Source organism: Castor canadensis, chromosome 6 (genome assembly GCF_047511655.1).
Source record: "Castor canadensis chromosome 6, mCasCan1.hap1v2, whole genome shotgun sequence".
In the NCBI taxonomy this organism is placed as follows: Eukaryota; Metazoa; Chordata; class Mammalia; order Rodentia; family Castoridae; genus Castor; species Castor canadensis.
Window position 1 is genome coordinate 11,487,566 of NC_133391.1, and position 14,869 is coordinate 11,502,434.

Below are 14,869 nucleotides of genomic sequence, written 5' to 3' on the forward strand. Positions count from 1 at the left end.
CATGCTAATTCTATCAGATTTGTAAATCTAGCTCAGAACTCTTCTGAAGTCCATGTAATACAGCATGGTGCTCCTTTGCAGGTCTCCTTGGATAGCTGTTAGGCAGCTATCCAAGGAGACCTGCCCAAACCTGCTCCTCCCATGATCCTCTCTGTCTTGTTAATGGCAACTTGGTTCCTCTAGTTGAAATAATCATGGTGTCACTTTGACTGCATCCTTCCTCACACCCCACATCCAAAACATATCCCGTCGGTAAATCCCACATCCATCTACCTTCAAATTAGAATCTACTAGCAGCTGGGTGTGGAGGTGCACACAACTGTAATCCCAGCTACTTGGGAGGAAGAGACAGGAAGGTGTAGTTTCCCAAGGCCAGCCCAGGCAAATTTAGTGAGGCAATAAAAATAAACACAAAAGGACTGGGGGCAGAGCTCAAGTGGCAGAGCACTTACCTACCACGTGCAATACCCTGGGTTCAGCCCCCAGCACTGCAAAACTAAAATTCTGAATCTGGCCATATCTTCTCACCTCCTCCACTGCCACATAAACAAGGGCTGGCGGAGTGGCTCAAGTGGTAGAGCGCCTGCCTAGCAATGTGAGGCCCTGAGTTCAAGCCCCAGTACCAGCAAAAAGAAAGAAATCTGTGTTGAATAAATAAAATAAATACGTGTTCAGCAGGAAAAGAATTCAGGGCTGGATATGAGAAGCGATGTGGGCGACCTCTCAGAAATTCATCCACAATGGGGTGTGACATGGAAGTGGGTGACAGAGAGCCAGGCAGAGTGTCCTGTGGAAGAAGCCCAAGTGACCATCCACACTGGGCCACTCTACAGCTGGAGGTACTTGGGAAGAGAGCTGTTTTTGTGTGCTTTACGTAACAGATGTGGTTTTGGGTAAATCACACTTCTGTAAACCAGATCCTATTTGAGGTGTACTAACGGAGGCTGCTATTTCAGGGACCTGGTGCCAGTTTCTTTTGTAAAGTGAATGAAACTCGCCTTAATTTGTCCTTGGTATCAATTCATATTTTCAAAAAAAAAAAAAAAAAGGAAAAAGCCCCAAATGCGTTGTAAGTGCTGATGGTCTGACCTGATGGACTCGGGTCTGTGTGCTTTCTCTGTCATCAGCCGCCATTCTTCCCCTCTTGGGTCCTGCTTTGCCTGCCCTCATACATGAGCCTGAGATGTTCTTGTGCACCGTGACCTTCAGAACCGGGAGCACCGTGTGCTGGCCCCTCGCGAGCGCGGTCCGGGCCGCAGCGGGGGCTGTGTGTATGGGAATAGAGTAAGTACCAGGTAGTAGGTAGACGCAGCCATGTTCCCGGACCACTCCTGACCCAAGGGGCAGCTTGCCTTGAACTCGGCAGGCCTGGCAAACACTCCCCTTCAGGGCTCTGCAAATGTGGGTGCTGTGGACTGTCACGGGACTGGCTGGCATATGGGGGCTGGAACTCGGGCCTCTGGAATATCCCCTCTTGGTAATCACCTGCCCTGGCGACATCCTGGATGAAAACAAGGTCCTGTCTTCACTCCCTGATGGAGTTTTGTGGCTGTCTGCAGTGAACTTCGGCTTCACAGGCCACTAGCCAGTCTCTGCCTGCTGTCACACTGGGATGGGCCTCCCAGAGCACACAGTGTGCAGAGTAGGGGTCAGGCAGAACCACACCAGTGTCCCTGAAGACACAAGCAAGTCAACTTGTTTGGCCTTAGGTCTGCTTTCTTAAGGCAGTTGCTCTAGGTTTTCTGACAAGCGTTCTCTCCTCCCCCAACTTTTTTTGTGGTACTTGGGTTTGAACCCGGGGCCTACACTTTGAGCCACTCCACCAGCCCTTTTTTTGTATGTGTGATGGATTTTTTTTCAAGATAGGGTCTCATGAAGTATTTGTTTGGGCTGGCTTTGAAACACAATCCTCCTGATCTCTGCCTCCCAAGTAGCTAGGATTACAGATGTGAGCCACAGGCATCCAGCTCTCTCTTTCTGGTTTTTATTGGACCAAAAGATTGTAACATCTGATCTGGGCCTGGCATTTCACACCTGTAATCCCAGCTACTCAGGAGGTGGGAGGTAGAATCGCAGGTCTGAATGAAGCCATGCTGGGCAAAAGCATGAGACGCTATCTGAAAAACAAAACAAGGTAAAGGGCTGTGGCTCAAGTGGGAGAGCACCTGCCTACAAAGTGTGAGGTCTTGAGTTCAAATCCCACTGCCACCAAAAGGAAAAAAAGTCATAAACCTCCAAGCAGGACAGATTAGACTTTTTTTTTTCTTTTTTCTACTTTACTTTTCTTTTTTCCTCCTCCTTCCCCTCCCTTCCCCTCTCCTCTCCTCTCCTCGTAGTGCTGGGGATGGAACCCAGGGCTTTGCACCTGCTAGGCAAGCGCTGACCACTGAGCCCCACCCCCATCCTCAGGAGTCTTGCTCTAACCCCGGTATTGGGGTCACCGTGCTGGAAAGCAGGGCTGGGGGCAGGATGTGTGTGAGTACTGGGGTGGATGGAGGGGCTGGCTGTTGAACTATATCAAGTTGTCAGAAAGAGAGGACTTTGGGGGGCCACAGAATTGCCAGGATGTGGTCAGTACTTTCTGACTCAGTCATAGGACAGATGGGTCACTGGTGGGTCAGCTCTGTACAAACCCAGCTCGGGACCACCCGTCACTCACCTGCTACCCCCTGTGTGGCTCGCCAGAGCAAAGCTGCTGTACGGTCCCACAGGGGAGGGACGACACTAAGTCCCCAGCTAGACGGACAGCTGGGGAAACGGGGTGGAGGGGTGTGGTGGGGCAGAGAGGAAGTTGGGCCATCACTCTGGTTTAGGGTGACACAACCCAGGGTTTGCCACTTTTGTGGTTTAGCTGTTCAGCTGGAAGGCTTTCTACGGAAGCCACTCGAGGCAGCTCAGAAGGTACTGAAGGACTGGGCTGTGGCCAGTGGCCTTACCCCAGGCCTGGCTTCCTAGGCAGGGGATTCATCCAAACAGAGACCCCAGTGGTGATTCCCTTGGTGCAACACCTGTGGACTTGACCTTGTGGTTGGGGCTGGGGAAGTGGAGAGAAGTGAGGAGAGAAGCAGCCCTGTGGGTGGAGCTGGGCAGAGGGGCCTGCTTCCCCTCCGCCCCGAGATGTGGTACCCCGGCAGCTGTCACTGTGCCCTGTGTTCTGGGGCCTTCTGATGGCCTGATGGTCCCTTGAGGTTGTCACACTAGTTCTGTGCTGGGAAGAGGAAGCCATGCAGGGACCAGGAGTAGCTCTAAGGCCCCGTGAGAAGCCAGGGTGCTCAAGTCTGTGGGCAGCCTGGGCCGTGAGTTCAAGGTTGGGGGACAAAAGTGACCCTCGGGCTGTGACAGGGCGGCCCTTCAGGCAGAAGGACAGTTTTTAAAAATTGATTTGCATATGTGAGTTGTATAGGGGCTTTCGTGGTGACATTTCCATTCGGCTTATGGGGGCTTAGTTAAGTTCACCCTCTCCAGCATTCTCCCTCATCCTTCCTAGAACAATTCCAGCAGGTTCCATTCTTCTATGTACAAATGGACCATCCCCCCCCTCGCATTTGCCCTCCATCCTCCCTCTGGCTCTCCCATACAGGAGCCGTTTCACCTTTCTGTCCTTCATTTTTTTTTCTTTGTGGTACTGAGATTTGAACTCAGGGCCTACACCTTGAGCCACTCCACCAGCCTTTTTATTTTGTGATGGGTTTTTTTGAGATAGGGTCTTGTGAACTATTTGCCCAGGCTGGCTTCGAACTGCAATCTTCCTGATCTCTGCCTCCTGAGCAGCTGGGATTACAGGCATGAGTCACAGTGCCCGGCTCATTTTTTCTAATTGTACTGGGGTTTGAACTTAGGGCCTTGCATTTGCTGGACAGGCTCTCTGCCACTTGAGCCACGTGCCCAGCCGGCCCTTCGCTGTCTCTGTGCTTACTGAGTGTTGCAGGGAGGGGTCACCACGGTGTTTCACACATGTGTGGCTTGTACTTGTAATCACGTTAACCCCATATTACTGACACTTTTTCTGTCGCCCTGCTCCCTGTTAACGGCTTTCATTTCACTATGCTGACTCTCTACACAGAGTAATCTATTTCCGTACTACTCACTGTCCCATGCTCTTCCTCTCCTGCTTCCCCCAGTACCTCAGACACACCGCTGTGACAGTCATGGTTTGCTGTGTTTGTTTGTGTGTGTGTGAGATCAATATGCAATTATATATATTTGTCTTTTAGGTCTACCTTGCATATGAGGGAAAACATGTGACCTTTGTCCTTCCTTCTAAGTCTGGCTTACTTCACACTTTAAATGATCTCCAGTTCCATCTATTTACCCATAAATGACACAATTTCCTTTTTATAGCTGAGTAATACTCCATTGTGTAAATACCACATTTTCTTAATCCATTCGTCAGTGCTGGGCATCTTGGCTGTTTCCATAACTTGGCTATTGTGAATAGTGCGCAATAAACATGGGTGTGCAGGTGCCTCTATCGTATCCTGAGTCCCATTCCCAGAAGGAGACTCCTGGGCCATGGTGGTAAGGGAGCTGTGAAGATGTCGGAAGGGCCTAGTCCCCTTCTCCAAGAGAAGGCTGCTTTCCTTTTCCCCTCACAGAGGTCAAACCCCGTGGCTGAAGGGGAGACTCAAGACTGAAACGGAGGGGGCAGAGGATGAGGGGCCTGGTGTAAAAGGGAGATCGCTGTCCTAGGAGTTTATAAGCACCCTGGATTGTCTCTAACAAAAGAGGCTGTTGTGATCCTGGCATGGTGGTGCACGCCTGTAATCCCAGCACCCAGGAGGCTGAGGCAGGAGAATCCCAAGTTCAAGGCCAGCCTGGGCTACATAGTGAGACCCTGTCTCAAAAACAAAAAACAAACCAAAGCAAAGCTAGCTCGTTCAGGGCCCTGGCTTCAGTACACAGCAAGCGTAACAGGCAGTGTGACAATTGCCCTTCTGTCCCCCAGTGCCTGTGCGTGGCTCTGTCTCGGGAAAGAGACCACCCACCCCACGCTGCCTTTCCCAGGGGAAACCCCCACGAGGGCTGGGAAGGAGGAGAGGGATGCAGAGCTACTCCAGGGTCCCCAAAGCCCCAGCCGTGTGCCCCAAGAGCCCGGGACGTCCACATTGGCCAGTTCCTTTCTGACCATTCTCTCCTGACCCCTCTCGGGCATTTGCCTCCATCTCTTGCCTGGCATGCGCCAATGACATCCTTGTCACAGGCAGTGGCTCTCGGTCCCCACCTCTCCTGCCCTTCTGTACCATTTGACCCATCGGCCAACTTGCTTCTGCCCCCACTCCTGCCTCAGTTCCCCTCCTGCCTCACAGTCTCTTCTGGATCATCCTTGGTTCCCTGAGTTGGTGGGGATGTCCCTGGGCTCCATCTGGGCCTCTTCTCTCTCTCTGTGTTTTTTTTTTTTTTTCCTCTTCTGGCACTGGGGATTGAACCCAGGGCCTCACACATGCTAGGCACTTGCTCTACACTTGAGTCACACCCCTAGTCCTTTTGCTTCTGGTTTATTTCTCATATAGGGTCTTGTGCTTTTGCACTGGATCCACCTAGGACTCTGATCCTTGTACCTCCACCTCCCAAGTAGCTGGGATTATAGGCGTGAGCCACCACACCCAACCTCTCTTCTCTCTTTCAACGACTCAGGCTTCCAAGATGGTCTCATTCTGCTGATGACTTCGAATGCCATCCCTAAATAGCTAACTCCCAAATCTCCACATCCAGCGTGACCCTTTCCCTGCCTTTCCACCTGCCCACTGGCCGAGGTTGTAGCTCAGTGGTAAAGGACTTACGTGCCCAGCACAGAGGAGGCGTTGGCTTCCATCCCCAGCACCTCAGTAGGAAAAAAAGGTTCCAGTTGCCAACATAAAGGGACACTGCTAATCTGTCCCTGATGCTATAACAAAATACTGTAGACTGGGTAATTTATAAACAACAGAAGTTTTTTGTTCACAGTTCTGGAGGCTGGAAGTCCAAGATGAAGGTGCCAGCAGATCAGGGCTGGCAAGGGCTCACTCCATATAGATGGCGCCATCTCACGGGAGAAGGGACAAGTTGTCTCCCATTTCCTTTATGAGGCTGCTCTTAAGTCACTAATGGCACTGTGACCCCCCAGGACGTAACGAGGGAAAATCCTAAAGACCTCACCTCTTAGTACTGTTGCATTGGGGCTTAGGTTTCCACGTAGGGATGTGGGGGCAGTGTCGGGGGGACACAGGTGTCTTGCTTGGTGACTAGCAGCTTCCTTCTTCACTTACTAAAGCAGAAACCTTTCCATTCCTGGATTTCACCTTCGGTTCCTGGCTTTTTCTCACACCTCACACCCAAGCCATCAGCAAATCCCAGCTGTGCTGCCTTCAGGATGCATCCTGTCTCTCTCTGTTTCTCACCCCCCCCCCCGCCCCCGCACACCGGCCTGGGCCAGCGCTGAGTGCGCCCAGCCTGGGTTATTGTCATAGTGTCCTGCTGATCGCCCCTATTGCCTGCTCTCAGTACAGCAGCCAGAGTAATCCTTAAAAACAAAAAATCTGATCATAAGTCTGTTTTCTGGTCTATAGCATAATACCTGAGTCTGGAAAACTTATGAAGAACAGAGGTTTCCTTTGGCTCAGAGTTCTGGAGGTTGAGAAGCCTCGCGCTACATGCTCAGTTGTGCTGCTTCTCCTCATGGAGGGCAGCAGAAGGGTGGGGTGGGGGGAGTAGAAGAGAGAAAACACAGGCAGCCTCAGCTTTTATAATAACCTTCTCACTCTATGCCGCTCATCTAGAAAATTAACCCAGTCCAGGGGAAAAGCACCAATCTCGCTTAATGACTTAATTACCTCTAAAGGGTCCCAGCACCTTTCAGCACTGTGACATTAGGGAGAAAATTTCAAACATGAAAGCCAAGTGTGGTGGTGCATGCCTATAATCCCAGCCCTTGGGAGATTGAAGCAGGAGGATCTTGAGTTCAAGCCCAGTCTGGGCTGTATCCAAAAAAAAAAAAAAAACCATGAGTTGATTTTTTTTACCCGTGAGGTCCACACAGTCTGGCTGCTCCCCACCCTCTTTTCCCTGTGCGCTAGCCCTGCTGTGTTCGTGCTGGTCCTCATGCATGCCAAGTGCACCCCAGCCTCACTTCTCTGGCTTACCATTCCCTCTCTTCTAAATGCTGTGCCCTGCTCTCCCCAGTGGCTCCTTCTTCACTTCCTCAGGGCTCCGCTTCACTGTGACCCCTCTGGAGAGGTCATCCAGACCATCACATACACAACTGCAGCTGTCCTGTCCCCACCCTCCCTGTCGTTCCCTTTTATGCCTCCTTTTTCTCTACAGCGTGTATCTCCATCTGCTCTGCCGTCTTTGTCTCTGCGTCACTGCCCAGTGCCTGAAACACGTCTGTTTGGTGCATCGAAGGCACCGGAAGACACTGATTAAGATAAGGACACGGAGGTCCCAGAGTCGTGGGATCCGAGGGTGTAGGGGCCGTAGAACCCCCTCGTGTAACACGGCAGTGGCCAAACACCTCCGGCCCAGGCCACACATCCAGGCCTGCTTCCCAACGCTCCCTGCCCACCTGTCACCAAACCTGGATTCTTTCTCTTGAGTGCCAGGTTTATTGAGATATAATTTACACTCAGCAAAATTCACCATGAGTTTTTTTGGTGTGTGGTTTTTTGTTTTTTGGTGGTGGTGCTGGGATTTGAACTCAGGGCCTCCAGTGTGCTAGGCAGATGCTCTACCACTTGAGCCACGCCCCCACCCTTGCTTGGTTTAGTTACTTTTCAGACAGTGTCTCCTGTTTTTGCTGCAGTACTCCTACCTATGCCTCCCGAGGAGCTGGGATCACAGGCTGGCACCACCCACTTGGCTTGTTGTCTGAGATGGGGTCTCACTAACTTTTTGCCTGAGCAAACCTTGAATTGTGATCTTCCCAGGCTCCACCTCCAAGTAGCTGGGACTACAGGTATGAGCCACCAAGCCCAGCAGTTTGTTTTGTTTTGAGACAGAGTTCAAAACAAATGTTGTCCAGGCTAGCCTCAAACTCATGGTCCACCTGCCTCAGCCTCCTGAGGGCTGGGATTACACGTGTGCTCCACCACACCTGCCCACCGTGACTTTTGACAGTGACAGGTGGCCTGCACACAATCAAGATTTAGCACAGTCCCACCGCCTCAAATACCCTCTGTTTCTTTTGTGGCCAGCCTTCCCCCGCCTCCACCGGCCCCCTTTTCTCTCTGGTCTATGTCTGTATTTCCCACTTCTCCACAGTGTCACATAAATGGACTTGTGTCATCTGTGGCCTTCTTTCACTTGACATGATGTATCTGAGAGCCCCACCGTCGCAAGGGTGGAGAGCTTGTTCCTTTATTATGTGTTTATTTGTGGTGCTGGGGTTTGAACTCAGGGTCTACACCTTGAGCCACTCCATCAGCCCTTTTTTGTGATTTTTATTTTTTTGAGATAGGATCTCGTGAACTATTTGCCTGGCTGGCTTTAAACGCCAATCCTCCTGATCTCTGCCATCTGAGTAGCTGAGATTATAGGCGTGAGCCACGGTGCCCAGCAGCTTGTTCCATTATTATTGCTGAGTTGGGCTCTATGGCGTGACTGCCCTGCCTCAATGTGTTAAAGGCTTGTAGGACATGAGGCCATGTCCACCGTGGGGACACGGGGAGTACAGAACCTGGCTGCTCATCTCACGCAAGGGGCCCCGACCTAGTCCTGGAGGCTGCGCGTTTTCCAGGCGGTGGGGGTGGAGAGGTGGGAAGCCCTTTCTTCTCCACCACCTTCCTCTTCCTCCCCTTCCCTTTCTCTCCCTCCCCTCCCTCTTTTCCCACAGTGCAGGGCCACAGCCCAGCCTGAACCCTTCTCTCTTCCCTGACCTCAGCCGTCCACCATCCCACTCGGTTTTCTGTACACTCCCACCCTGTCACATTCCCCTTGGACTGGGGTCTCGGAACTGGCCCCATTAGTCGGCCTCGCATTCCTCGGTTCTGTCTGTGGGTTCCGTATCCGCGGATTCAACCGCTGCAGGCTGAAAGTGTAATTTGTCCTTGTCACTCCTCCCTAAATAGTCCAGCATGCCACCTGTTTCCATAGCAGGAGCGGAGTGTTGGGTTAATCCAGAGATGACTGAAGGAGACAGAAGAACAGGCCCAGGTTCTGGGCAAACCTTGCACCATTAGACATAAACAGCTTGAGGACTCCGATTTGGGTGTCCATGTGGAGTCTTGGAAGGAGGCCCCCGAGATACCGAGGGACAGCTGTATTCGGTGCCCAGCCAAACCTCTGACCCATTGCAGAGATGGATAGATCATGGGGGTTCGAGGCCAGACTGGGCAAAAAAAGTTAGCAAGACCCCATCCCAAAGAAACAAGCAGGGTGTTGTGGAGCACGCCTGCCATCCTAGTTACTTGGGAGGTAGAAGTAGGAGGCTTTCGATGCAACAAACTTTTGGGGGGCCTACACATTCCACCCTCAGCCCTTCTTGTCCACTGTGTCCTTGGATACTGGCACAGTGTGTCCCATCCTGGGTTTTGCCCACAGCTGTTCTGTCACTTGCCCTTGCTCCTGGCCTTCTGTCACCCATCAACCTCTCTGGTAAACCCGAGGAGGACCTGGAGTGCTGGCACACCATGCCCTGTGGCCATCCTTGTCCAGAAGACGTCGTGACGTACTTTGTTCAATGTCTTGATGATGGGCACTCACGCACACCATGTCTGTTTCATTTTCGTGAGCACTGATCTTGACTCTTACCGAGGTCATTGTCACACAACCTGTTTCAGTGAACACACTTGGCTGCTGCTGATCGGAGCCTCCCCTCTTTCCGGCTCCCTGCGGGTGCTGTGCGGAGTTTCACCCTCTCGCTCGGGGAGGTCCCAGTTGCCTCCACCATGTCTGGTCTTTGGGTCCCTTGCCTTTCCCCGTGACCCTGCCATGATCCCTGATGGGAGTCTGGCACGCCCGGGCCATTTCCTCAGCACCGGACCTTCTGCCCTCTCCCCACCCACCTTGGCCTTGACTTTTCTCTTTCCTTGCTCTTTTTGCCCTTCTCACTTCAAAGGTCATTCTGAACAGAACAGACAGAAGCAAAATCTGAGCGTCTAAGTCATTTTTTGTTGCTGTAACAAATAGGACCCGAGTTGTTCTTCAAAAGAGAAAGAGTTTATTTTGGTTCATGGTTGCCTAGGTTTCAGTCCATGGTTGGCTGGTCCCATCGCTTTGGGCCTGAGGTGAGGCTGAACGTGATGGTGGCCAGGATGCAGAGAGAGAGAGAGAGAGAGAGAGAGAGAGAGAGAGAGAGAGAGAGTGCAGTCAAGAGTGGAGTCAAGATATCTGCTTCCAGGATGTCCCCATCAGATAATGAATTGATCCACTGATAAGGTCAAAGCCCTTGTGGCCTGGTCACCTCCCGAAGGCCCCACCTCTGAATGTAATGACACATGAGCTGGGGGTCACTTCAAATCCAAACGCCCACCCCTTCCCCTTGCTTTTCCCCTTTTGTGCAGTGGAGTAACGCTTTGGGGTAACCATCTTGGGTACCCCACGTGTCTTCTGGAAGTGTCCTCTCCTAGGGGTTTAGCTGGCCAGCCCTGTACCGCTCACGACCTGGAGAGAAGGGTTCAAAGCATGGACCTAGAGCAGGTCCCCACGGAGCAAATGAAGGCCCAGAGACCTGGGGACGAGGGTTGAAGACTCCAAGGCAGCCAGCTGTCTTGGAGAAGACGTGCACAGGTTTGGGTGAAGTTTCTGGAAGCTTCTGATGGCTGCACAGTGCGGGGAGAAGGGATGCTCTTGGGTGGACCTGGGTTGTCTTTGGTGCTGGAGATGGAGCCCAGGGCCTCGTGCAGACTATGCACATGTACCCCAGCCCCCCGTCACCCCACTTTTTGCTGCCTGTTCCACGTTGGCCTGCTTGACCTGGACAAGCTGGGTTCAGGTCTCCTGTCCTCCAGCCCACAGGAGATCAGAAGCAAATCACAAGTGTGATGCCTGTGGCTGCGACTAGTGTGGTGACAGTGACAACTGCAGATGGCTCCTGACTGAGGGTGGCTCAGCTTGGGATTTTCCAACTTACTGGTGGCACAGAAGCGTACTCATATAGCTGTCCTGTTTTCAGTTCCAGTGCAGTTTGGATAAATGACACGAGGCAGTCAACACTTTAGTATAAAATAGGCTTTGTGTGCGATGGTTTTCGTGCCCCTGTGGAGTGATGTCAGAGGGGTTTTTTGTTTGTTCGTTTTGCGGTACTGGGGTTTAAACTCAGCGGCCTCGCACTCAACCACTTTGCTTTTTTGTTTGTGTTTCAGATAGGGTCTCATGCTTTAGCCCAGGCTGACTTGAACCGTGATCCTCCTATTTCTGCCTCCCAAATAGCTGGGATTACAGGCTTGTGTCACCACACCCAGCCGCTAACATTAGTGGTTGGAGCCTCTTTAAAGGAGGCGAGGCTGAGCTGTGAGGTTCGGTGGGTTAGGTGTATTCAATGATATTTTCAACCTAGAGTGGATTTATTGGGATGTGACCCTGTCATAAGCAGAGGAGCATCTGTACACTCTTATTACTCACTATTACTACTATTATTTTTGAGACAGGGTCTTGCCGTGTAGCCCAGGCTGACCTCAAATTCGTGATCCTCCTGCCTCTGCCTCCCAAGTGCTGGGATTACAGGTGTGCACCACGATGTCCAGCACCTATTATAATTTATTTATTTGTTTATTTAGCAGTACTGGGGTTTGAACTCAGGGCCTCACACTTGCTAGGCAGGTGCTCTACCACTTGAGCCACTCCACCAGCCCCCCGATTACCTCTTAAAGCACTCCCAACACTGCCAATGGTGATTAAATTTCAACATGAACTTGGGGAGGAAAGAAGCCATATTGAAAGCATAGCATGGTTCTCGCTCTCTGCATTTCTCTTCCTTCTGTCTTGTTTTCCCCACTGCTCTCTGCCCTGCCTGCCTGGCCTCAGGTTTTTCTTTTGCCTCAGTGGTGGGCTGTCCTCGGACCCCTTGCCTCCGGACCATTGCCTCCACCTGGGGCACCTCCTCCTTGCCCACTCCTGCTGTGGAACCTTTGCAAGCCAGCCTGGCCTTGGCAGCCCCAGGGCTGGGCTCCTGTCCAGCGCTGTGTGCATGACCGGACAGTGCCCAGCTGGTCCCACAGGCCAGTGCAGGCCTTGCTCCTCCCAGGAGCAAGACACCAAAGGCTGCCATTGGTCCCAGCCTGGCAGGGCTGTCCCAAGGAAGCCAAGGCCAGGGAGGGTGGGGAGGGAGAGAGAGGCCGGGAGAAAGCCGCCCTTCCTGTGGTGCCTACTGATAATTGGCTCTCTGGGACTGGTGGGGACACGAGGGCCAGCTGGGGCAGGAAGTGGTATACAATGCCACTCATTCAGGGGACCCACTGCTGATCTTAGGTCCCGTGTGACTCCAGACAAAGCTGGAGAACAGGCTGTTCTCAGAGGATGTTTGCTAAGCCAGAACCCTCTCCCGAGGTGAGACACAGAACCCCAGTTCCCACCCTTTCCCCGGGACACCCCACTTGGCATCGGGCTCAGACGAGAGAGTGCCGTCAGAGGCTGGGCTGCCAGGACGGGGAGGAGCAGCTGCTTCTGAGCGGCTGTGACTTGTGCACCTGCGACCTCACGGGGAGCTGGGAACCAGTGAGGCCTGACATTTATTAAGGCTCCACCCTGGCCCAGCTCGGCCCACAGAAGGCTTTCAATTTTGGTAAGCAGAAAGGCAGTGAACTCAGTGTCAGACACACTAAGAGAAATAAGCACTCAGCAGGGCGTGATGGCTCACGCCTGTAATCCCAGCAGGGACAGGAGGATCAAGAGTTCTAGGCCAGCCCAGTTCTAGTTTAGTGAGACCCTGTCTCAAATATAAACTAAGAAAACAGAAGGGTTCAAGTGGCAGAGCACCTGCCTAGCACGTAAGGCCCTGGGCCCAGGCCCACATGGTGCCCCTAAGCCCTGAGAGCTGTGACACACAGCCAGGCTTCAGCCTTCAGCCACAGCGTGGCCTCTGCTTCCTGCACACATACATCCCCTCCGGGAGGGCCGCTGAAAGGATGTTGGCTGTACAAACGACAGCCCTTGGAAGCCTCCCCAGCTGCAGAATGGGTCAGGGTCAAGGGTCGAGGGCAACAGGCAGGGTCAGTGGGGCCTGCAGTGCCTGTGGTTTAGGAAGCAAATTCTGCCCGTAATTGAGTGGTGGGCCAGGCCTGGTCAGTTGCGTTGGAGCCATCTGGGAGGCCGTGACTGAAGCCCACACTTATAGGCGGGCACTGTGCCACCTGAGCCACACCCCCAGTCCTTTTGCTTTTAGCTTGTTTTTTAGATAGGGTCTCATGTTTTTTGCCTGAGCCAGCTTCAGACCTGATCGTTCGACTTCCACCTCCCAAATAGCTGGGATTGCAGATGTGCAGCCCCATGTCTGTCTTGTTCTTTGAGAAAGGATCTTGCTAGAGGCAAGAGGATCGAAAGCCTGTTCTCAGAGGATGTCTGAGAACAGAGGGTGGGCTGTCTTCAAGCCAAGAGCTCTTTCTATGTCCACTTCCCACATGGCTGGGATTACAGGTACGTACACCCTGGCCTGTCGAAATAAGCAAGTCCTCATTCAGGAGGATGGAAGGGCATTTTATCAGGCTCCTCCCCTGCTCAGGAGCCTTCTGTGGATCCCCAGTTCCCATCATATCATGACTCCTTGCCCTGACATTCGGCCAATGCAGTGTAAAACGAGAGAGGGACCTACAAGTCACCTAACCAAGCTTGAGTCTATCAGTCTTTTTCGAAGTCACCCAAGTGGGGACTTACCAATGGAGTGATCTGCCATCCAGGGTTTATTGACTTCAGAATATCCATGGAATGATGGCATAGAGCGGGGGTGGGGGTGGGGGGGTGTCTGCAACACAGCTGGACAGAGCCCTGGGCCACCTCCTGTGGTTGTAATTGGTTTTGATTTTGGTGGGGTGTTTGGCTTTTTGTTTTTTGTTTGGTTTGGTTGAGACAGGCTCTTACTCTGCAGCCCAGCCTGGCCTCCACCTCTCAAGTCTCCTGCCTCAGCCTCTTGAGTGCTGGGATTACAGGCATGAACCACCAGGCTCAGCCTTACCACCTGGTTTTGAAAATAAAGTTTTATTGGGACACAGCCACGCTCACTTGTTTACATGGGTCTTCAGTGGCAGAGTTGAGTGACAGCATTGGAGACCATGTGACCAACAAAGACTTGTGAATTTATAACTGGCTATCCACAGAAAGTGTTTGCCTGCAAGTTTGTAATACTCAATGCGTGAACTTGTAAGACCAGCCCTCATATTTGTAGATATTTGGGTTTTTCCATAATAAAAATTATAACATGCTTGACCTAGCAACACTGATCAGTTAATAAAAAGATATTGAGCCAAGCATGGTAGTGCACACCTGTAATCCCAACAGACAGGAGGTGAGTTCCAGTCCAGCCTAGGCTACACAGCCAGATGCTGTCTCAAAAAAAAAAAAGATGCAGGTACGAAAGCTTCCTAAAGAGTTTACAGTGGGAGAAAACACGGGAAATAAATGACTGTCTACCAGTACAGAAATGCTTGCATAAATCATTCCCCACACAGCGTGGAATAGTATGCTGCTCTTAAAAGGACGAACCAGAGTTTAATGCTGCACTGGGAGAAGACTCCACGAGATCTTTTCTAATGAAAACAGCAAGGTGGAGAAGCATGTAGAAAGCATGGTAGTCCCATGTTGACAGAACAGTGGGAAAGTTACCCTTCAGCGTGTAGGCGTGGGAGTGTGCCCAGGATCCTTGATGGGTTGTCCACGTGGTCTGGGGATGAATGATGTACCCAGAAAGAAATTCCACTTAAGCAAACAGCCATTGGGTGCGGTGCAGTGGCTCACGCCTATAATC

At 52.1% G+C, this 14,869-nt stretch overlaps 1 protein-coding gene across 3 annotated transcripts in view; it reads left to right on the forward strand.

Moving 5' to 3' along the window:
* Hip1 (huntingtin interacting protein 1) overlaps positions 1-14,869 on the forward strand; it is a 122,002-nt gene that overhangs the window by 62,072 nt on the left and 45,061 nt on the right. The window contains exon 1 of one of the 3 annotated variants that reach the window (XM_074075708.1): positions 12,304-12,459. The exons of the other annotated variants lie outside the window; for them this stretch is intronic. Coding sequence (XP_073931809.1) covers positions 12,430-12,459 — 30 coding nt within the window. The 5' untranslated portion in view covers positions 12,304-12,429. Of the gene's footprint in view, positions 1-12,303; positions 12,460-14,869 lie in introns of those variants that run through there. 3 annotated transcript variants of the gene reach the window in all.